The following is a 24,841-nucleotide window of genomic DNA, read 5'->3' on the forward strand; positions in this document are numbered from 1 at the left end:
TGAAATTTCCAAATTGCCAGTGTACCCGAACTGAGTTTTCCAAGACATGGCTTTTTGAATTATTTTCTAACCACTTCACTCTAAAGCCACAGGAAGGAGTTAGGGGCATGGGGAGAAGAGGAGGGAATGGATTGGGGGAAAATAAAACTCACTTTGGCAAAACTAATCGATCTCGCTTATGAGTTTTATTTGCTTTTGCAATGATTTTTAGGTCTCGCCTAAGACAGTGCATACACGCTCGCTTGCGGGACATTTTGTTTACTAAAAGGGGCTTGGAGCCCACCCACTGCTTACCATTCGTTGATTTCATTGTCACTCCTATTTGCTGTCTCCTGATTAGCCAGCGCATGCCCATTTTATTTCCTCTTCTTTCGTTTGGAGCATGGACCAAGAACGGATTGATTCATTTTGATCAGTGTCCCTCCGCTGCTTGCGCTGTTATTCTAGGTACTATTTTCTTTCTTCTTCCCGGTCAGCATTGCTTTTTGATTGCATTGTACTCTATGTTTTGTATGTTTTTATAAATTGCCTCAAAAATACTTACAAAATTAAGAAAAACTCTTTATTGGCTCATCTGTTGGTACTGGCCACAGATATGTAGTAAGCGATGTAATGTTTAGTTTAGTGTGTTTTACATAACAAACACATGGTGTTATTAGCACTATATTGTATCCTGCACTGTCTGTAAACTACTTATGTGGTAAAGTGCAACCGGGGGATGTTTGTCGGCTGCCTTTCCAGTGCATGAACTTGGTGCAAAGGTGCGGCTTGCTCCACGCCGATTGGGCCGGTTTCGTGTTTCAGCCTCTTAGATAAGATCACAGGTTCAAGGTTGGATTTTGACCTCCTCTGGTAGAACTGTGTGAGGGCAGATTGCCAATGTACTTCTGCAGCCCTCTGCTGTACCTTGCCTGCTTTGGCCCAGGAGAAAAATGATCTGAAGCATCAGGGGGATTTAATTTGTTCTTTTTTATAAAGTGACATGCCACCATTGCTGTTTCTAGTGCCTCCCACAGCCTAGTTTAGATGCTAGGTCTCACTTCTTAACACAACTCTGCCATATTCACGAAGAGTAAAGTCCTAAGGGAGGCTTGGGTCCTTGTGCAAACTAGATAGGACAGCTAATACATTGTATACAAACAAGTATCTAGTTGCATTAGTACACTGTAAAACGATTTTTAAACGGGCCGATGCCTCTAATACACAATCTCGTGTATTAATTTCACTTTTCTTTATCACTTTTTAGAAAAATGTTAGATGCAATTTCATCATAAAGGACAGCACAAAATTATAACATTTAAACATTCAACACAAACTTTGAAGGTGTCACAAATACATAGAAAGTGTATACATTTCTTAGCAAATTCTCTCTCTCTCTCTCTCTCTCCCCAAGACTCAAAAATATAATAAATAAAGGCAAATGGTGTATGCTTGAATTAAAAAACTAGTGTTTTATTTACAGACACTCAGGATATTTACACTATGGAAAAACACACACAGCATGAAATACGTCTAACAGTATTAAAGGTTAACTCACTCTAGTTTAAGGACTTGCAAGGAAGTGTTTTCTTTATCTAAAGAGCATAGCAATGAATTGAGTTTGCATCGTCAAAGGCAGGGATTAACCTTTCTATCTGCACTATGGCATTCTCTACTTCTAGCAAGGTGAAACTAGTAAACCCTGGTGAGTGACCCTGGAACTCAGAACTTCATATGACGTACGGTCCCACAAGACCCTTCTGCTGGTATGTACTTTCTGGAGGTGATCCAAATTTGATAAGAAATCAGGGAAAACTAAGCCAATTTTTCTAGCTTTTGCAGGCGAGAAAAATCATAACACAAAGTGAATGCCTAAGAAATCTGCAGAAAAGACAATGAAATGTGCATTTAAACCCCATACGCAGTACAGTAAGGGTAATTAAACTCACTCCAATTTTTCTGCACTTCTATATATTTAGAAAGGAAGCTTGCTGCGAGATGTATGACCTTGGTCTTATTTTCTCTGCCTCCCTTGTTCCATCCTTATTGAAAGGTACCTCTCCCACCTAGTAGTGATGCCTGGTTCTGTGCTATCAGGATACTTTGCAAAATGGCTACCTTTGAAAAAGGAGGTGGCACTACACTGAATGGATGCTGCTGGAATCCGCTAATTACAGCATGCCTGCATCATCAGCTCAACAGCGGTTTCTCCAGGCTGAGGGCGCCCACAGGAGCAACAGAACTCATCAGATGGTTCTACGAAGGAGAAAATGTGGAATCATTGTAACATGCATTATAAAAGCACATTTATCGCTAAACAAGGAGAACGAGAATTGAAAATATCTTTAGGTCTTGAGATCCTTTTTTTACACTGAGCATTAGATCATTATGTTCTAATTGTCCTGGGGTCAAAGGAGAAACTTAATGGACATGAAAACTGTAGGGCACCTTAGGATGGGTCAAACCTTTACGACTCTCCCTCAACACAAGACCAAAACAACAAAAGTGTGGCTCGTGAATCCATACAAGACTCCACAGGCAATGTACAACATTTAGATGGTAAATAAAATCCAAGATCATAACATAACACATGGAACCCCATGCTTGTGGTGAGGAACACGTAATGGGAGAGCAACACAAACAGGCCATAATCCGCGTGCCTAAAAAGTAATAAACTCTTTACTTGTGCTTCCTTGTAAGTTTTCATCATAATAATAATTATTTATAAGAAGTCTTTAATGAAAAAAGGACAATATACACCGATGGGTATTCCGGAACGAGGCCGTCACTCTTGCAACTGTTTGGCCCTTGAGGCCTCAGCATTGGCGCGCAGAACTGCCCCAGGGCTCGGGTAAGGGCGCTGCTGGAAGAGGGGCCCAGCAGCTGTGGTATCTGCCCCAGTTTTCGCTTCGTTCCTCTTCGGCAGACCAGTGGACCAACTGCCGCTGAATAAAAACAAAGCAGAAAGAAGCGTAAAATACAAGCAAACCATCTGATGCAGCCATTTCGTCAGTATCATACAGACTACCATGAAGCACGGTATGTGCATTTCCACTTTACGCTTCACCCCGTAGCCACCTTATCTCAGTGATGCCTAAGTCCCCTTGGTGTCACAGGGCATGCACATCACAGGTATCTGACATGGCAGAAACGCGTTGCTAGACCGCTGTTGCATGCACTCTTGTTGACATATCTTCAGCACTGGGTGGACAATGGATATCCCATTGAAAAAGAAACATAGGCGGGCGAGCCAAACAGAAGGTTCAATCCCTTTACATGGCATCGGCCAGCAGCTCCTTGTTAGGAGTAAAAATGCCAGATAGAGAGATGAATGTGCATTCTTCCACCTAGCTACCCACTGATCCTGTCTTCTGACCTTGGACGAAGAGGGCTCTGTATTCCTCTCCCACACAGAGCCTTACCGAATCAAGCTTGCTGCAGGATAACGCTTGGTATCCCTCTGCCAGGCCAGTCGGCCACCCAAACACCTGAAACACATTTTCTGGTGACAGGAAAGGACTTATTATCCCTATGTCCATTAACTGGGGTTCACAGGCCCCCTAACGGCAGGGTCATCCAACCCAGTGAAACAAAGTAATTCGAGCAAAGGTTCTGTACAACCTCCGCCACTAACCGAGATTTCTTGGGGAGAAAAGTTGTCAATTTAACCAGTGTCCCAGAGATGAAAGGCGTTGTAGATCAGCTAAATCTTCTTGGTGATGTTCCCACTGGGCTCTGAAGCACGAAGGCCCTGTAAATGACCCAAGCTGCTGGGACATCCAGCTCACTGTACTCAGCCCCCATAAGGGGAGTAGCTCTATCCAACTCGGTCACCGTTTCCCTAAGACCAGGGAGTGACTGAGAGCAAACAGCCATTTTTTCTGTTCCAGTCCCATGACCTAATCCGTTCATACTGGGGAAAATCGTGTAGCATCTCTGCGCCTATCTACTTACCGAGGAGCATCGGAGTAGGCGCTCGGGTCCATGGGATCCACCTCATCGTCCTTCTTGCTTCCTAAGAAACCCACACAATAAAAACACAGCAATTTCAACTGATGAGATGGATGGTTTTGTACAAACATCTGTCACTTTGTGCCATGTACTGATGTGGGCAGAAGCCAAAGCCACTGTGGATTCACACAGTTAATGCTCTTGGATTCACAATTCAGAGTGGTGTGGAAGTGAGAGCTGCCTGCTTAGCCATGTAAGGGAGGTGTATGACAGGTTAATAGGGGCCCATGGAGCAATGCTTGATTGTCCTTATTCTCCCATGATGGAGGCGACTAACTTTATCTGCTGTGAATGAATATTTCGGCTTAGCTAAAAGCTCAGCAAATGAGTCATGGTAGCAAAGACAAAGCTGTGACTCTAACAGAAAAGGGCACATTAAGAGTAGGAGAAGGCAAAAAATAAGAGACCCTTAGTTTTCTGCAAGAGGCTGTATTTCTCTAGTACAAATAAGCAATTCTTGAGAGAATGGCTAAAATGGAGGCACGCAGGCCACTCTGTAAAAGGCAGAGTGGTGGTGGCCAGGCTACATAATAAGGCCTTAATGCATAGTTTCTACGCAAAGGAAATGAGAGGGTGGATGGGCAACTGTAAATACTATAGGTTGTCCCAGCAACAAGGTTATTCTGTATATGGTTAAAATGTGTGTGGGTATGACGGTAAAATTATTGTTGTAATTATCCCATCTATCAGGTAAATGTTTTAGCTTATTGTGTGAGATTGGCTAGTGGGACAAGTGATGTTGGTAGTCACTGAAGTCACTTCAATGCACTTTTAGGCTTTCTGCGATTAAGTTTTCAAAGACACCTGACAAATATAATACATACGCCAAACACAAATGCTGTCATTATGTTAACACATGGCTTTGTAAATACCTTTATGCTATAAAACTGAACACGCTGAAATGTTTCATTTATTAGGCGAATCTTACATTCCTCACACGAAAATTTGTGAATCATTGTTGCTTGCAATAAATGTATATGCGGGAATGTGTAGGACTGAGCATATGCTTACATTACAATAGGTTCGCTACACAAGAAGTTTCTTTTTTGTGAATAAACCATTTCAAATTCTCCCCATCCCAAGAAATTAAAAGATATGTACACTGAACGAAAGATGAACACTGTGAAGGAAGCTGAAGGTTACATAGCCGTGTGCAATTAGCTTCGGATTATAGCCAAGATAATAATGTGAAATGGGAGAAGTTACTTGGCTCAGAGGACTGAAATTCATCTGGTACAGGAGAAACAAGCCAGGAACAAAAAACGTAGGGGCGTATTTACAAGGCCCTTGCGCCACTTTTGCGTCATTTTTAACATAGGAAAAGTGACGCAAAATTGGTGCAAGGGTCTTGTAAATCTGCCCCATAGGATATTAAAACATGCATTAAAATACATGGTGCATTGAAAGAGGTAACGGAGGAGGAAGGGGACATTACTGCTAGTACAGCAGAGGTTACTTACTGTACACAAGATCTAAAGCAGCAAAGGAGAAGGGATATGCCTGCTAAATAGTGGCTATGATACCAAAGGAGGCCTAACTACTAAGGTATCAGAAGCAGATTCAGAGGAGAGGATTGTGTTTGCGCACATAATTGGTTGATTTGTGTTTAGGTGAATGCTGCATTTCCCTGTGTGTTATCCGTAGGCTTTTGTTGTGAAAATCAATAAAGGATGTATTTTAAAAAGGTAAGAGATGTGTGTAGCCTTACGGCTAGAGCTGTCGACCTCGAAGCTGGGGAACCCGGTTCGAGTCACGGCAATGACGCTCAACATCCTGTGATTCTGTGCAAATCACTCAATTTCCCTGTGCCTAACAAAAATGAATGTGTCCTTGTGTAACAAAACTGGTGCTCATGTAAAGCACTCTGTTACCGGATATCTTCGCGCTATCTAAATCTCTAAAAACAAACAACAACAAAAAAAAGTGAGGAGAGTACCGACTGCTAATGCGGCTGTAGAGGAGATATCCGATGAGATATCAACGGGTGCCAGCTGCTACATATGTGGTAAGGCAGTGAAGGGGGACACATTTGCAAAATACCAGGTAAGGCAGCATAGAGCAGTATGGTACATAACTAGTAAGCTAGGAAAAGAAAGTGCATAACTAGGGAGGATAGATAGATAGCTTCTAAGAAAAGGTACATAACTAAGAAGGTAACCAAGGAATGGGGTGGCCAAACTTGAGGCAGAGATGGAGACATATCTGGTGAGTTAGTGGAGGCTGAGAGAATACATACATTGTATTAGAAGGTATATAACAAGGAAGGTGTTACAGGAGGGAGGGTACATAACCGATATGTAGTAATAGAGGGGATGAGACAACTGCTAAGCTAGCAGACAGGCAGGACACGACTGCTTAAGTAGCATAGGGGAGAGAACAGAACTGCTGAAGGTATCAGAGGGAAGACAACACCTGGTAAGGGACAATGGGGGATATGTCTAGTAAATATCTAGGCAAACCGCAGAGAGAAGTCTGGTGCACAACTAGTACGGTAAATCATTGTTTAAGATTATTGTTGCATGTCTTTTTAAAGTTTCGTTAATATTTGCATACTTTATGTTGCGTTAAGCACTATGCTACTTCATAAAAATGGTTGCATTTATGGGATTAGAGTATACAACAATTGTATGCCTTATTGGCATTATGTATGCTTGCAATATTCTATGCTTTATTACGTATGATGTCACTTTTTATGATTGCATTTATAAGACTAGTATGCAAATTTTGTACATTTTCTGTGGCACTATGCACATTGTCACTTTATAAAGGTCAGAAAATTATGCATTGTTGGAAGTCGGTTGGTTGAGCTTTTAAAAGTGTTTTGTGTAATGGGCTGGAGAATGAATATTGTTTACTGTCTTATCTATTATTGTTCTGATCATTGTCATATGACATGTGGACCTCCAATCCGTATCATAATAAATCAAAATTTGTGATTTGAAGTACGGTAGAGAAGCATAGGAAGGTACATAAAAAGGAAAATAAAAAGGGGGGGGGTGGAGTATTTGAGAAATTCACAGTTATGGAAGACATCTGGTAAGGTAAACGAGAAATTCCCAGAAATCTTCTAAACAGGCAAAGTAGAATAGCTGGGTTTTAAATATTAAGCCATCCAAAGGGTCCATTATAAGTTAGCCCACTAACATCAATATAAGCGAGCAGGGGAACACAAAAATGCACAGACCCACTATCCTAGTTGAAGAGAATGGTCGTGTAAGACAGTTAACCCAGCAGCTGGTGTAAGGGGGAAGACTGACTAAGATATGGCCACTGTGGAAGGGGAGAAAAATGAGGTAAGAAGTTATCAAGCCCCAAGCAGAAGGCATGGCAGAGAAAGACTAGCCAAGGGTTGTGATGTTTACCTTTTCTCCCTTTGGAATATTGTCCTGAGTCCTCTCGCCGATGAAATCGCCGATCTCGGTTGTCACTCCGATCCCTTACGTCACCTCGCTCTCGAAGATCGCCCCGTTCTCGTACATCGCTGCGCTCTCGCACATCACCCCGTTCTCGTATGTCGCCCCGTTCTCGTACGTCGCTTCGTTCTCGTAGGTCACTCCTATCTCGTACGTCGTTCCGTTCTCGTACGTCACTCCGTTCTCGTACGTCGCTCCGTTCTCGTATGTCGCTCCGTTCTCGTACGTCACCCCACTCTCGTACGTCACCCCGCTCTCGGACATCCCTTCGCTCCCGCTCTTCAGGCCGTTCTCTCATTTCACTCCACTCTCTTACTTCGCTTCGCTCCACTTTCTCAGGGGGGATTTCCTCCTCCTCGTCTGACTCTGCCGCTGATGGGAAGACAAAAGTCACAATATAAACATGGAGTTCACTTTTTTCATGCTATTTGCTACTTTCTACATGGGTGGACGCCAACTGGCAACCAATCAGAAAAGATTATATGATTTGCATGACCTGAACTCTTACGGGATGGCTTGTGGGGCCATCTAGCCCAACACGTGTTCTAGCAGGTTCTCTTTCTCAATCCCTCAATTATCCCATGATCATCATGGTTAGGTACTGAAGGATACTTGTGACTGAAAGTAACAGATCAGTTCCAAAACGGACCATCAACACCATGTACCACCTCATGAGATGCAGTGGCAGACCAGTGACACTGCCATGCACTGATAGAGTTAAAAACAGGCAGCACCCCCAGCCCTGCCAGCTCGAAACATGGTGAAACTGCTACAATTACCATGAAGGTACCAGGACAGCCTCTGCACGGATAACTAAGTCAATAGCAATGCAGTAATTTAATTCCAGTTCACAAAACACGCACACAGGAAAATATGTTGTAAATAAGAGAAACAAAAACCATTCACACCACTGGTCGCCCCTCTCTCTACAGATCTAAACATTATGTGCTTGCAGATTTTTCTGAATCTGTAAAGGCTGTAAAACGATATGATTTAAACCATATTGCGTTTACCCTGCTGCAGTCAATCTTTTCCTCTAACACTAGACAATGATAAGCGGTTGTCCATGTTTAATGCCAGAGTCTGTGGGAAGGGGCAACAGAATATCTGCAATGACAGTCGCTGATTTCATGGCCCTCACCGGTCTTTATTCAGTGATTCAAATCATACTTCCTCCATTGCTAAGTGCTGTAACAGGTCATACTATTACCCAATTTAATGGGACTCAGTTTACGACACTTGAAAGTACGGAGGCTGAGCTAGTCTTGCTGAGATACGCACGTGGGATCAGAAGCTCCGATGTCAGTGCCAAGCGCCAACTCACTGAGCCATCTTGATGGCACATTAATGCCAGCCCATTCTGCACTAGGTTAACAAATTGTGTATTTAATCTGATTAGTTATGATCTACTAAGCATTGTTTAAAATATTTGCTTTGGAGTCTTTGAAGTTGCCCTTGGAGAAACCCTGCCTTAGCACCTGTCCTTAGGTCGATTCCACAAAGTTTAAGAAAACAAAAACAGTGGTTGGAGAAATTGGGTATAAATCTGCTGCAGCCTGTATTTATTCACAAATGACAAAGGGGAAGACGCCTGGTGACTCATTCAGGAAGTTCTATGTATTTAAAATGGGTATTCTTATAAATGAAGGATGAGCCCCCCCCCCCCCCCAAAATGAATTACAGAGTTGATGTTTCCTACAAACAAGCTTGACTTCATTGTGGCCGCACTGAGAAATAGGCACCCTCAAATTGTACATTACCTTCCTTGCTTCTCACCTTTGAATTTCTTAGCTGGTTTGGCTATAACCGGCTTTGTGATAACAGCAGTTGGGTCGTTGGGTGACAGCCATGAGACCAGGTCAGTCTCCACATTCCAGTAATACGGAAGTCCGCTGACAGAAGGAATAAAGGAAGAGTGAGAATCCGTTCCGCCTTCTCTCACCACAGCCAATACGTATACATTCTATGACGCTGCGCTTTATAGAACAAGATGTGCAGTCACATCAGGAATAAATAGCAAAGGCACATTATGTCCTGTTTTTTTAACACAACTTTATATAGCAATCATAGTGGTTTCAGGCAGCCATGATGGAATTTATCTAAATATTCATAACAAGCTCGGAGCTGCAAGGTATATGGGCACCCTACAATACTACAAAAATAAACTCAGAACACTAAGATAAACAGACATGAAATAAATATTAAAGCAAAAAGACTATCCAAAAAATGTCTTCAAAGACAATGAGCAACATAAAAAGATGATAGGTGGAATTCTGAACATTGTCAAACATTCACCCCGTCACAGATCTAAGTTAAATCCATTGTTTGTTTGCTCACCAAGCCATCCCAATTTTAACCCAGTCATATGCAAATCAGTCTTGACCCTGCTCCTCGTGGGAACAGTCCAGCCTGAACTGCCAGACCAGGTCCTCCCTTGACCGGAAACAAGCAAGTTTCGGGGTATCACCCACCTTCGGCAAGGCTATCTTGAATCCAATGGCACAGTGAGCACGGGATCCACATCTGCCCTTCCCACTTAGGGCGGCTTTAGCAAAACAAAAAGATGGACGGAATGCTAAACATTGTCAAACATTCACCCTCAGTCACAGATCGGGGCTAAATCCATTGTTGTTTTGCTCACAATGCCACCACAGTTTGGACCCAGCCATGTGCAAATCAATCTTGACACTAGGCCACTGGATTCAAGCTAGCCTGGCTGATGAGGGATGATACCCCAGAACAGGTCCCAGGATGCTTGTTTCAGGTCCAGGGAGGACCTAACCTTTCAGTTCAGGCTGGACTGTTACCATGTGGAGCACAGTCGAGAATGATTTGCATACGGCTGGGTCTAAACTGGAATGGCATTGTGTGCAAAACATCAATGCATTTAGGCCCAGATCTTTGTACTGGGGTGAATGTCTGACAATGTTCAGAATTCCGTCCATCATCTTTTTGTGTTGCTTTAAAGACAAGGAGGTTTGCACAACTGTATTTCCTCGCTTGCTGTGCAATGGTGCCCAGTGTCTTTCACTAGGAGGACATTTCAAAACGTTAAAGGGTTCATGATTTTTGAGGACACATTTTATTCCAAGTTTACAACCTATGATGCTGTGGGCTAACATGACACTGTCTTAAGTTTTAGATAGTCCAAGTTATACCAGAAAATGCAACCTTGGAAAGTCCAAAGACACTCATTTGACACCAGGAGTAAGTGGCTGCATAGTCATTGGTAGGTAAGTGCTCACCAGGCAGGATCTAACACCTTGTACCAGTTTGTTGGCAGGTTCTCCACTCGGGTGGCTTCATAATCAACATGGTCTTCATCATAATCCTCGGCTATGATCTCCTCTTCGGGCTCTAAAAGACAAATTGGAAAAAAATATGAGACTCGACTCATTCCTTCATGCAGACGTGGAAAAAAGACGCACCACAGCTAATGGTTCATAAATAAAAACACACTGAACGTTCTATAGTGCATCATCATCCAGGGTATAAATGTTTGCAATACTGACTCCTGAGGCTGTATCCCTAAGACTAAGATTTTGGAAAAGTCACATTCTCTACCAGCTAAGGATTCTGGAAAGAGCGTTTTATTCTGAAGTTTGGATTAAATTGATTTTACCGGGTTAAAAAAGCAGCTCCCCTTTCTATTATTGATTTAAATTACAAAGAAAAAGATTGTCCTATGTGAATATTTATCCATTTTGCACAACACTTTAACGAAAAACTGATTATCCCTCTCTCTATCAATTAAAAGTTAAAAAGGTATGGAATGGGAACAAGGACTGTTAAAGCAAACACAAGGAGTTGATGGATGGAGTGCTGAAACGTTTCAGTCACTCACCCCCAGTCACAGATCTGGGTTGAATCCATCATCATTCTTTAGCTCACTTCGCCACTTCAGTTCTGACCAGCTATATGCAAATCAATCTTGACCCTGCGCCTCATGGGAACAGTCCAGCCCGAACTGCCAAGCCAGGTCTTCCCTGAACTGGAAACAAGAATCCTGGGACCGGTTTCGGGCTAACAGTCCTCATCGGACAGGCTATCTTGAATCCAGTGGCAAAGTGAGCATGGTACCCACGTCTGGGCATACCTTGCCGACTTAGAGCCAATTAAGCAAACTATAGGATATGATGGACGGAGCGCTGAAACTTTTTAGACACTCACCCCCAGTTTTAGATCTGAGTTGAATCCATCATCGTTCTCACTTTGCCACCCCTGTTCATTAACAAAGTAAAAATGATCCCACTATCAATCAACCCAAAAAATAAAAAATAATAAAAGTAGTATGAGGGATTACAAGAGGTGCTCCACATCGTAAGAATAAATAATTACGGATTCATTCGTTACTTGTCTGGAAACTTATCAGATATTTGACATTTATAGTCACTGTTTTGCCACTGATGTGGCCAATTTTGAAAGTAATTCATTATTCTACTTTCAATTTTTTCTTCCGCTAATATGGGATCACTCTCATGTTATTTCTGTTTTTGAACCCTACTTTGTTAGTTTTACTTTGAAAGACATATTTTGACAAATCAGTGAATTTCCATTCTCAAGTCAACTTTTGTTCCCACTCGCATATCAAATAAGCTTTCCGTTATTCTATTTACAACATCTGTATGTCTGATGCTTTCAGTATATTCTCTGTAGTGACTTGGGCACAGGAAACCCTATTTATTTTTAAACTTGTAGGTTCTGTTGACTTCAGACAGCTGCAAAGGCAGACAGCCTTGTGGCTAGGTACTCGAATGTCATATTAGCGGCTATCAGTAGAGTGGTGCGGGTAGAGCGGGGTAGGGGAAGGGGAAGTTGGACTCTGTATATTGCTCCTTATTACTACTTTGAGAGCAACCCTCCATTAACTCCGAGCTTGTTGTGACTCTGTTCCAGATTTTAGGGAGAGAAAAAAGGCTAGTATCATTTGAAGTCTTGCTCCTGGTAAAATCCTAATTCCAAAGTTTAAACCACTGCTCTCCTCAATCTCCTTCAAAATCCTGCTACATCTCCCAGGTATTGCCTCTTTTCACCAGAGACCATCAGCATATCCTAATATCCTTTTATGGCTGCAATCATCTTCCCATCCAGGCGAGCCAGAGGCCCCTGGATGGATGCTATGGGGGTTGCCAGCAGAAGGGGCCCTTACTTTCACCAGGCTTTGACCTAACATATGCAAAATGAAGAGACATGGAGGTCACCTGACACAGCCTACAGGTTTCTATGGTGCAATCCAATAATATCACTAAGAGAAACACAGCATGTCATACGCTGATTTTTGTTTAAGAACAGCATTAAAAAACGTCCCTCAGACTCTTCTTCTGAAGAGTACTCACCAGCATCGACAACATGTTTCAGAATCCCACGCTTTGCCAGACGGGCCTGAAGGGCCAGTGGAAGAGGCATCCTGAGTCAGGGCTGGGGAGAGAGAAAGATGGGTATGCTGTTCAGGCAATCAATTAACAGTGAAATAACACCACCAATGCACTCTCCATACCAACACCCACGCAAGTGATCCTCATTGCTTGTCTGTAGACATTTCCCTATTCTAGTAGAGGCCCACGGACCTTAGTGCCAATGCACCACAACCCTAATCTGTAATGGATTCTGCTGTCCAAGTGCCAAGATCCACATATGGCCCTGCCAATGCACCTCAGGCCATACATGAAACATACTGCTACTCCAAAACATACACATGAAAGCAGACCCCATGCGCAACCCACACCTTTTTCTGTATATCCCAAATTTACTTAAATAAAAAATATTCAAGGAATGTGCACACAGTATCAACAACTGCTGTCAAGGTGTGGTCCAAAAAGAGAGCCTACACAAGCATTTACAATGCAATAGGTCTCGCAGCATTAAAGTTTGAGTTTTTGGCATTGTGTATAACAATGCGTTGCATAAACTTTTTAGCAAACTTTGAATTGGTGAGCAGTGAGAGTGTGTGCAAGAGTATGCTGTTCTTGAAAGCAGTGTGGTAGAGAGTGCAGGAATTTGGGTGACCTGAGCAATGTGGATGATGCACCTCACGCACTGGGCTGACGCAGTTATTATTCACACAGTTCTGATGATGCACCTTAGGCACGGGCTCACAGCTGTTATTATTTACACAGCTCTGATGATGCACCTCAGCACGGGGCTGCGGGCAGTTATTATTCACACAGCTATGATGATGCACCTCATGCACGGGGCTCACAGCTGTTATTATTCACACAGCTCTTATGATGCACCTCACGCACTGGGCTGACGCAGTTATTATTTACACAGCTCTGATGATGCACGTCAGGCACGGGCTCACTGCTGTTATTATTCACACAGCTCTGATGATGCACGTCAGGCACGGGCTCACAGCTGGTATTATTCACACAGCTCTGATGATGCACCTTAGGCACGGGGCACATTGTAATGCCTGCTTTGTAATAAATGTTTCCCACCTAGATGTATCTGTCTCTGTTTATTTGTGTTATGAAGCCAGTGCCCATTTCTCTCTGCCTCAATGTCCATGTGTCTATCTCTGAAGGTTTGTTTCCCTGTCCCAGTGTCTCCCTGTCCCGGTGCTTGCATCTCCCTGTCCCAGTGCCTGTATCTCCCTGTCCTGGTGCTTGTATTTCCCTGTCCCAATGCTTGTATCTCCCTGTCCCTGTGCCTCTCTGTTCCAGTGCCCATGTATCCCTCTCTGTGTCTGTGTTTCCCTTTCCTAGTGCCCGTGTATCTCTGTTATGTTGCCCATGAAGCCCTATTCCTATGCCTGTAGCTCCCTGTCCCTGTATCTCCCTGTGCCTGTATCTCCCTGTCCCTGTATCTCCCTGTCCCAGTGTTTGTATCTCCCTGTCCCAGTGTCTCCCTTTCTCAGTATCTGTGTCTCCTGTATGTCCCTGTCCCGGTGCCTGTATCTCACTGTCCCAGTGTTTGTATCTCCCTGTATCTCCATGTATCTCCTAGTCTCAGAGTCGACATCTAGGCGCCCCAGTGTCCAAGTCTCCAATACTTCGAGACTCGCTATGCCAGGGTCTCCCTGTCACGACATACCCGCAATCCATGCGCCCACCCCAGCGACTCTTCCTTCCAATGTCTCCCTCACACCGCACATTTGTGGGTGAGTACCGTGCATTATGCGGCACCTGTGTACCTCTCAACTTTCTGAAGCCTCGGAGGAGAGTGGGAAAGAGCGCTTCTGGATATTGGTCCTATTAAAATCAAGGAACGGGAATACTTTTTGTAGGGCGGCGGTTTCAAGAAGGATGGTAGTTCTCTGTGTCTGGGGGTGAGGATGAGCCCACGTTGGGTGACGCCCCCCCCCCCCCCCCCCCCAAGAGATGGCGAGTCGAGAAGTCTGTGCTCACCCAGGCCGCCCTCTGCTAACTCTCAACAGCATCATCCTGAAGTTATCACATTCTTGTTGGAAAAAATTAAACAGACACGTTTCTGCTGAACTTTAACAGCCTCTCCAAGCCCAAACAGACTCTCGCGCTTTCTGCCAATGCCCCTGAGGCACTTTACACGCAGTCACACTTGTCAGGTGTCTGCTTCGGATGGGAGAGTGGAGGCGTGCGCCAACCAGCACTCCCCCCTTCTGCGAAAGGCTAAGAGGGGCAAACACCACTTTCAAATCCTGCAGATTGTTGCCTATTATCCCTTCTTAGGCGGCCCGCCCTGTGCGAACGAACCGAGCCGCCCCACGCGCCCCTCTCCTGCAGAGCTGTCCCGTGCAGCTCCACGCTGCTAGGTGCTTTTCACGGGGGCTTGCTCCAGCTGGTTCCTTCGCCTGGACAGGAATTTGCGGAGGGGGCTGAACAGGGAAAGAGAAAGGGAAAAAATGAATGGCTGCTGCGACAGTATAGCGAAAAAAAGATTCACATTTCAAATATTAAGAAAAATCAATGTACCCGTCCAAAAACTATGGACACAGTGACTGAATAATTGGGGTAATGAAGGGCAGTGAAGGAGTATCATTACTTTAAACTTGTTTTCTCATTCTCTACAGGCTTCATCATTTGATCGTACCTTTTCCTTTATATAGAAGTTCCATGTTAACAACTACAGACATCTTTGACACAGCAATTCAGTAGTGTGCATCGTGCTAAGTAAATAATTCATTTGTCTTGCTTATGAATTTGAAAGAGTTAATAAATAAAAAAGCAGGCGCTGCCCGGGTGAGGAGCGAAGAAGCCCCTCCCGCCCGCCGTCGACGGGTCTTCCGTTGCTAGGCAATGGCCCCACCGGCACCAACCCCAGCGCGGCTCCTCGTCTGACGTCAGAGGAGCTGCGCTCGGGATTTCTCAGGCTCCCGAGGTTCCCGGGCTGCGGCGGTGTTTACGGGGAGCCAAATTTTAATTTCCCTACAATGCCGCTGTGGGAGGCGGCGGTGATTTCAGACAGCGCTCCTTCTTCCACAGAGCTCCACAGTGCCTTCCCATGCGTAAGGGGAGAGGAGCCCGGTGAGTGGGGTTGAGGGTGGGGGTGTACGCGCGTGTGTCTGTTTGGAGTGTGTCTGTGCGTGCGTGCGTGCGTCTGTTTAAGGGGGGGTGCGTGTGTGTATGCAGTGTGTGTATGTGCGCATGCGTGAGAGTGGCTTCATTTGTGAATGGGAATACGAGGCACGGCGACGTGCGCGCTCCCGAGGTTAAATCTCGGCCAGGAAAAGCGCGTGGAACTCTGCTGTCCACATTCCCCCAAAAGTAACTGCATAAGTTGTCTCGCCCTAGACAGCAAAGCTTCGCTTTGCTTTCGTCTAGGCGAGACCTAATAAGCAAAAACACACAGTAAGGTGCACCAAATAACACTTATAAGTCAAGGTCAACAGTCCCAAAAAAACAGATTTCCTATTCTTGTGTCAATCTTCATTTTAAACGTGGATTCAAATGGTCCTTATATATATGACACTCAATCAGCCAGCGCGTTTCATCCAAAGCTGGACTTCTTCAGGGCTGCAAACACAACATATACAACATATACAAACATTTATAAACTCACAAAGACATAACATGTATAACATTACAACACAGGACCCTAAGTACATGTCTGGACTTCTTCAGGGCTGCAAACACAACATATACAAACATTTATAAACCTACAAAGACATAACATGTATAACATTACAACACAGGACCCTAAGTAGATGTCTGGTATCAAAACGAACCAAACCCACCTCCTATTATGTGCAATCTTACTAAGTTCACAAAGAAAGCTAAATTACAAAGTTACACAATTACACATTACACAATTAGACTAACGACAAACAAAAATACAACATTTCATGGCGGTTTGCTCAACTCCACACATTTATGTATTTATATCAGAGCATGCATTTACCCTCACATATTAAAACTGAGGCAAGACACCATAACACTGACACATATCTCCTAAGAGCACATCTATTCATGCATATGGTTAAAAACAATACCACAATGTTATACAAGTAATTAAGAAATAGTTAGGGAATAAGAAGGGACAAAAATGGGGGAACAGAGAAGTCAAGGGAAATAAAACTTGTGTATACACATACACCAGATTCGTTTTGAGCATCAGCAGTTAATGTGTGGCAAAGTTCATCAATCATAACTTATATTAAGAGTACAGTATCAAAATTATGACCTTCATGAAATCTAAGAACCCGTACTAATAAAAGTAGAAAATGAAAATATGTCTATATGTAAATGAGTGTACCTACCAAAGAGCAACCAAAGCAATGTCATAGCCGTCAGGAAATGTTGTTTCTTGTTGTATTTTTGTTTGTCGGTGGTCTAATTGTGTAACTTTGCTTTTTTTGTGAACTTAGTAAGATTGCACATAAAAGGAGGTGGGTTTGGTTTGTTTTGATACCAGACATGTACTTATGGTCCTGTGTTGTGATGTTATACATATTTTGTCTTTGTGGGTTTATACATGTTAGTATATGTTGTGTTTGCATCCTGCTACTCCAGTACCAGACTGCACACAACTCTCTGCCAGGTCACCTTAATCCTGACACCTGTAACTTTTCTATGCCAGCACCTTGACTCGTGCATATCTCTACCAGTGTACATTAAAAGATGTGCAAAACTGCATGACTTTTCCCACAATTTTCGTAACATCTAAAGAATAGTTTCCAAATGTTAAGAGGTTAGCAGAACTTTTGAAATACATTTCAAGCTTGATAGCACTCGGATACAGTACGTTAGAATGACTAATTGGAGTCTCTTCTGAACTTTTCTTCACTTCAACGTTTACATGGTATATCAAATAGCAAAGTACTCAAAAATCAACAAGGATGTGCTGCCAATCCAGTTCTCTTCGATTGTATCTAAGGTTGTAGAGTACTTTCCGGTGATACCAGCAACTATTTTTGCTACAGCAAAATTACTTATCACTGATCAGCATAACCGGATAACACTGATGAACTGGCCCAAAGTAGGGGATTGGTAGACAAGCGGGTGCGACGAATGCGCGCCGAAGGCGCGCCTAAGGCAAGCCCGTCTGCGCCCGTCCGCGCCGGGACCGGGCTCAGGGCCATATCCCCTGCCCGACCGGCGTCAAATAGTACCCGGAACTATTCCCAAAATTTTTTACGGTCACTCCGGCCACCTCTAAATATGTGTTGCACAAGGATAGATCCCTTTTTGCCTTCAGCCGAATTCGCCACAAAATGCTCACATTGCTTTAGTACAATACCTATACTAACGACTTCTGCCAACACTAATCAAGTAATGATCTCAAAACAGGACGTCATTTCTGTTGCCCTGATTAATGCCCGCTCACTCTGTAAGCACAGGCAGGAGATAGCAGATCTGATAACCGAGGACGGATGATTCATCCGAGCCAGATCTGGCAATTGCTGTACCTGATGGATACAAAGCTTACCGCCAGGACAGAGTCAGGAAAAAAGGAGGTGGACTGGCTATTATAGCCAGAGAACGGTTCTCTGTTAGAGCGACCCCAATTCCATCCACCTTTTGTGAATCCATGCAGTTTGCCATTAAGTTATCAGCTCTTTTCAATTTAAAAGGAATATTGATATACCGTCCCCCTGGAACGAAGACAGGTTTTCTCACCAATATTAATACCATAATTGAATCAGTTGCCACCGAAAGTTCGTTCACGGTCCTAGGCGACTTGAATTTTCATTTGGAACAAAGCAATCAATCTGACACGTCTACATTAATCTCCAATATGGAAATACTGGGGTTAAAACAACTAGTCACCTCTCCCACCCACTCGGCGGGTCATACCTTGGATGCTATATTTTCCAACGTCGAAGGTCTTCAAATAACAGATATCCTACCCATGCCGTGGACAGACCACTACGCCATATTCGCCAAGATCACCATTAATACCCCCCCAATAAAAAATTAGCTCCAACATCTCAAAAATCCTTCAAAGATTGGAAAAACATAAATCAGGATGAGCTTAGAACAAACCTGGATCATACTCGCCCAATTGTGTCCACCGACCCTAATACGGCACTACAACAATTTCAAACTTGGTTGGGCCAGGCAACGAATCAACTAGTTCCCACCAAACTATTATCCAGAAATAGAACTAAACCTACCGCCCCATGGTATACCGAGGAGTTAAGGCTACAAAAACAATCGAATAGAAACAAGGAAAGGCTTTGGAGGAAATCCTACGACACAGCTAGCAAAATTTGCTATAAAGATTCATTGGCGCTTTATAAAGCTATGATTATAAAGGCGAAAAAAGCTTTTTATTCAGACCAAATTTATAAAGCTAAAAATTCAAGCAGACAACTGTACCAAATTACCAAAACATTATCAGGCAATACTCCCGACCTCATTCCTCCTCCTTCACAAGCTTTGTGTGATTCTTTAGCCGCCTTTTTCTTCACTAAGGTTGATGATATTTATCAAGCCTTCACTGCCAAATCATCTTCGATGAGAGTCACCTCCTCCACTGCACCTCCGGCTAACATTTTTTCCAGCTTTCAAGCTATCACAAGTGACCACACAAGAACAATCGTGTCAACAATTAAATCAGGATCTACATTGGACCCCTGCCCTTTCTCAGTCCTCCCGCCTGTAATGGAGTCCATTATCCCAGTAATTACACAAGTCTGCAATTAAATTCTGCTTTCAGGGATATACCCGGACTCGTTAAAAAACACCTTACTAAAACCCCTATTAAAAAAACCTCCCTTGATAAAAACGAACTGAAAAATTACAGGCCCATTGCGAGTCTCCCGTTCGTAGCTAAAGTGATTGAAAAGGCTATGAGCTCCCAGTTATCAGAATACATTGAAAAACATCACCTCCTGGACGATACTCAATTCGGTTTTCGGAAGTACCACGGGACCGAAACAGCCTTGATCAAGGCTGCTGATGACGTCAGGGCAATTAGGGATCAAGGTGGGACAGCGATCCTGGTTATGCTGGATCTATCCGCAGCCTTCGACACGGTCGACCATACCATCTTAGTCGACCGTGTCGGAAAGCTCGGCATCTGTCACTCCGCTAGAGACCTGCTTGCATCTTTTCTGGCTAGAAGAACGCAAGCGGTCACTTTAGGACCTTTCCAATCGGCGCAACTATCGTCACCATGTGGAGTTCCCCAAGGCTCATCCCTTAGTCCGACACTATTCAACATCTACGTGTCGGACCTTGCTAGTGTCATCAAAGCACACGGGATGAGCCTGACCTCCTATGCTGACGATACACAGTTGGTATTAGCCATCAAAGGAGATGGAGACCTAGTGGCAAAGAAATTTAAATATGGAATGCTAGACATAGGAGAATGGATGGCTACCAACTGTTTAAAATTGAACTCAGAAAAAACTGATGTGGTGATCTTTGGACCCCTTCTCCCAGCCTGGCCATCCTGTTGGTGGCCAGAAGCCTTCGGCACTCCCCAGAGCCCGACAACTAAAGTCAGGAATTTAGGAGTCATTTTCGACGAAGGACCTAATTTTATGGATCATGCAAATAAAACAGTAACCACAGCCCATTACAAACTGAAAATGATTAGAAAAATGTGCCCTTTTCTCCCGGAGACAGCCATCAAAACATTGGTCAGTTCCTTAGTCCTGTCAACTCTGGACTACTGTAATGGTTTATTTCTCAATGCACAGTCCAGAGTCATAAGGAAACTACAATCTATACAAAATGCGGCAGCACGCCTGCTCTCTGGGAAGACCAAACACGAGCCCATATCAAAAATCATAAAGGAATACCATTGGCTGACGATCCGGAACAGAGTACATTTTAAGTCCTTATGTATAGTTTACAAGGCACTCAATAATCAAGGACCACATTTTCTGAAAGACCAACTTCAATTCTACAAACCCAGTAGATTGCTTCGTTCTGCCACCCTTAACCAGCTAGTCATTCTACGCTCCAAAACAGTGTCTTGGGGCGATCGCCGCTTTTTAGTAGCAGCCCCTAAACTGTGGAATACCCTCCCCCAAATTATCAGGTCGAGTCCTTCCCTTCTTCATTTCCGTAAACTTTTAAAGACCTGGCTGTTTGACCAATAATTCCTCACTATCTTCTCTAGGTCTCCGCTACAAGTAAGTGCATTCTCAGCGCCGAGACGCCTGCGGGTATTCGTCGCGCTTTAGAAATGTCAAAAATAAAATAAATAAATAAATAAATAAACAAGTGATCCAGTGCAGAAATGCACAACCCCTCATTAGTTGTGATGTTTTGCTGCCCTGTGCAAAACTTGCTTTGCCAGGCAAATGCTAACCTATGAGGCCGGATATTTTTAAATTCTATCTCAGAGTTTTGAGAGCTCCAGTCAACTCGCTAAGCGCTAGTTCTATGAGAGGAGTCAAATATGGGTTGGCCCAATCACACGACAGCCCCTACCTCAAAAACAGAAAGCATCAGTCCACGTGAACCTACATTTAGTGAACTGGTGTCCATGAATCTGCTTGAGAAGCCCTATGGTCAACCTGCTTACAAGATTATCATGTCCATTTATACAACATAAAACCACAAAAGGGGGGAGCAACTCGTATCAGCCCACGTATTCCTTTATTTATCAACTCCAATCACACACCACCCTAACCAGAAACCACTCCAAGTTAGCCGAAGTGCCCCTATGCCCCGTCCCTAAAATCAGGGGTGTGGAATTTGTAAAATAATCTACTTGGCCAAGGGTCAAAATGCCACTGAGATCTACATGTCCTGTAAAATCCACTTGTCCTACCTACTCCCGTACCTACAACAATTAGAAGGGCTGACAGAGAAATATTTTTGTTTTATTAAAATCAGTAAACAATTAAATGCTTTGTAATAATGCTAAAGAAAAACTTGACAAGGCAGCTATTATCCCTTTTATCCAAACATATAGAAATTGTATAGAAATACAACAATAAATGATCTTGCATGGCAGGATGCTTTAAGAGTCATATTGACAATCCTTGAATAGCTATGATAGATGTGGCCTTTTATGCCCACACACGTGCTTTGTGCCTCCTGTTGTAAGCCAGAGATCAATCGCTCTGCTGGGGTCATAATCCTCAAAGTTGGGTCCTTCTATCTTAAGAAGCATTAGGTCTTGGAGAACATCTTGATTCAACCGTTAAAACATCCAGATCATAGCAGTTCCGACAAAAAGAAAAAAAACAATGCACACCCGACAGAGGACTTCAGGAGCTAGTTAATCACAGATTCAATACACCAACCTTTACCCTCCACTTTGCTAAAAGACTTTTAGAAATGCAGAACCAAACACAAACAAAAGTAAACCCAGAGCAAAGCCAAGCCAAAGTGGAGCATACTGTTAACACTGTTAACATACCCGTTATACTTAATATTTGGACAAATCTAATCCCATGCTTAAATCCTTAAATAATCTATAAAAGGGAAATGCAGTGCATACAGAAATCTTTTCGCATGAAGCTTGTGGGGGTAAATTGTAGTCTGCCAAGCAAGGGATTGATTCGACAAAGGCGAGGGATAGCTGTAAAGGGCATGGCTATAGCTCCTCCCTGGAAAATGCATCTCTCACGGTCTCCTCTTAGTGCACCTGGATATCTTCCAATATGAACCTTTCTCTCAGTCTGTAGATTGAAAGGGATGGGTTGCAGCGTAAGGATACCAAGGCACTAACCTACAGATATTATAGGTTTTGGGCAACCTTCTACTCTCAAGGCTTACAATAAGCACTGGATTAACTTTTTGGTCTTGGTGTTCAGTCAGGTTCCTATCTCCAACAGAAGGGGATGTTGTTTCTATACTATAATTACTTCAGGGTGAACATCAGAAGTATACAATAAAAAGAACACTACCTCTTGAGAGCTCATTCTGCAGGAATTAAGGCGCTTCAAAGCTTTAGGGACAGAATAGATGAGGATCTAGTATGTCGTTAACCGAGCACCTTTTCTGTCTTGACACCAGGGGTCCAACCTATGGTTCCTCCTTGGAATCTCCGGATAGCATTACATTCTTTCCAGGGAGCATCTTTTAAGAATCTTTCCCCTATAGATTTGATATACTTGTTTAGGAACGTGGGATTTCCAGTGACCATTACATCTGCCAGAAAAAATTGGGGTTTTATTATGCAATCTCCAATGTTTAACTATGTTAGATGTTGGTTTTATTTTCAAATCTGACTCTCTTCCAAAGGTGAACTGCAGGGTGCATAGGAAACAACAGATAAGGTTTTCTGCATTTTAACCATCTTCTTCTAGAGATTTTGTTTTATTTTTATTTATTGGATGTGGTACTTGCTGTATTGGTTTATCTGGAACGTTCACAGACTTTCAGGAGGTATTACAATTTGTTTGTTAATTTTGACAGGTCTAATCAGGGACATAAAAGCATCCAACATAACCATAAGGAACTGGATTTTTCCCCATATTATGAATGCTATACTTTAGCAGTAATCCTGATTTCAGAGGCGACAGGGCAGGTCCACTACAAGAGTTGCAGCATCCTGGACAGAAGTTCAGGGTCTTCTATTGACAGAGGTCTATTGAACTGATATTTTAAGTTTTGTTGATATCTTTGTAATGCACTACAGAATTGAGAACTTTAGGGCTGAACATCTTTTAGTTGGTTAGAAGAAAGTGGTGTTTGCAAGTTAAAATTAACAGATCTAAAAACTAATTAAAGGTATTCCCTGTGGATAATATACATGTCTAATGTTTTACTGCATCTATATGGCCAGGTTGGCCTTAGTATGCCTTTTTGTAATGATTAGGATTGCGACATGGGACGTAGGGTTAATGACCAGTTACTTACAGGTAACCTTTATTTCTGACCTAATTCACTCATGCTCCAAATAGCGCCTCTTCGACTACCACTTTGTTTTGAAAATAAGCATCGACTAATTATGCTCTGCTCCAAGTAAACATCAATCTGGCTCCAGTCACAACTTCCTCTTGTCTGTAGCAGTTTCAACACCTGCACTACATTAATCAGAGCAGCTAAACCCCTCTTTTTCCCCCAAACTGTTAACTCTCATCTGGTTGCAATTACAAATCCCTGCAGCCGACAGCCTAGTCCAGCTCCATAATGTTTTAATATTTAGGACATTTTGTGCATCCAAGGACTAGACTGTAGCTATTGCAAAGCATCTAGATAGAGGGATGCACAAGCTGCTCTGAATTCAGTTTTAGCCACCTATGCTCAACTTCCAGCTACATTTCTGCCCTGGCTTACCCTCAAGTGCATTACCCCTTAGGGGTGAAGTGGGGGTGTTTCAGTGCGATTCCACAGAAGTCAAAGGAAATGCACATTTAGAAAGTGTTGATACTATGCAGGGAGGTCAAACTGAACTAAACCTGGTGAATCTGCAAAGAGGGTGACATGGGGTCGTTTGGGGTGTTATGCCGTTGGGATCACTGGAGAATAAGCATTTTTCAGGGAGATGCTCCTGTTTAGGAGTCATTGATTTTTTGAGGTGGGCAACCCAGACCAATCAGTAGGTGACACCCTCCAAATGGGGATGGATTGACTGAGAGATACAACTAAAACCTCGAAAGCAACTCAGTTTCAGGAGAGAAGAGGCTGCGCTCCAGCTTCAACTCGGATTTGACTTCGCGCCGGTTTTAAGCCAGCATCTTTCTGACGGTCCATAAACAACATCTTTACCCCATCCACACGCACCTCTCCTCAGGCACTCTTCCAGGCGACTACGAGGAATCCTCTTAGCCCCGCCCCTTCCGGACTAAACTGCCTCTCTCACTTTCGATGACGGTGCGTTCCAAGCCTCGCTCTGAGGTCTCTTCGTTGCACTAACAGGCCTGGAGCGGGACCGGGCTTGTAAACCGAGAGGTTAGGTCCCCATGTACCAGGTGCTAGACCCCGTAAAATATGGATACCTATGGGAGCTCTCGTTACTGTGACGGCGCCGGTTATTTGGTAAACACAGAAATAGGACTTCTGAACTACTCATCGTAACCGACTCTAGGCGTGGTGGCCATCTTGGATTGGGACACGGTGCTCGAAGACACGAGCGATAGCAACCCACTCGTCTTGTAAAATTTCCAATGT

The 24,841-nt window shown here is 43.5% G+C and overlaps 1 protein-coding gene across 3 annotated transcripts; it reads right to left on the reverse strand.

The window, feature by feature from the left end:
- Positions 1-1,431: 1,431 nt before the first annotated feature.
- Positions 1,432-24,701, reverse strand: PQBP1 (polyglutamine binding protein 1). Of its 3 annotated transcripts, none has more exons than XM_078664723.1 (7): positions 24,455-24,701; positions 12,740-12,821; positions 10,649-10,760; positions 9,180-9,295; positions 7,353-7,775; positions 3,934-3,994; positions 1,432-2,924 (listed from the first exon to the last, which is right to left on the reverse strand). In XM_078664723.1, the coding sequence occupies exons 2-7, from the start codon at positions 12,807-12,809 to the stop codon at positions 2,765-2,767; spliced, it is 942 nt and encodes a 313-aa protein (XP_078520849.1). In that variant the 5' UTR covers positions 12,810-12,821; positions 24,455-24,701; the 3' UTR covers positions 1,432-2,764. The 3 variants fall into 3 exon arrangements, with proteins under 3 accessions (XP_078520849.1, XP_078520850.1, XP_078520851.1); XM_078664724.1 differs by having other exon boundaries at positions 24,440-24,487; XM_078664725.1 differs by lacking the exon at positions 24,455-24,701 and adding an exon at positions 15,074-15,171.
- Positions 24,702-24,841: the final 140 nt, after the last annotated feature.

The sequence above is a fragment of the Lissotriton helveticus genome, chromosome 10 (assembly GCF_964261635.1).
Source record: "Lissotriton helveticus chromosome 10, aLisHel1.1, whole genome shotgun sequence".
Taxonomy (NCBI): Eukaryota; Metazoa; Chordata; class Amphibia; order Caudata; family Salamandridae; genus Lissotriton; species Lissotriton helveticus.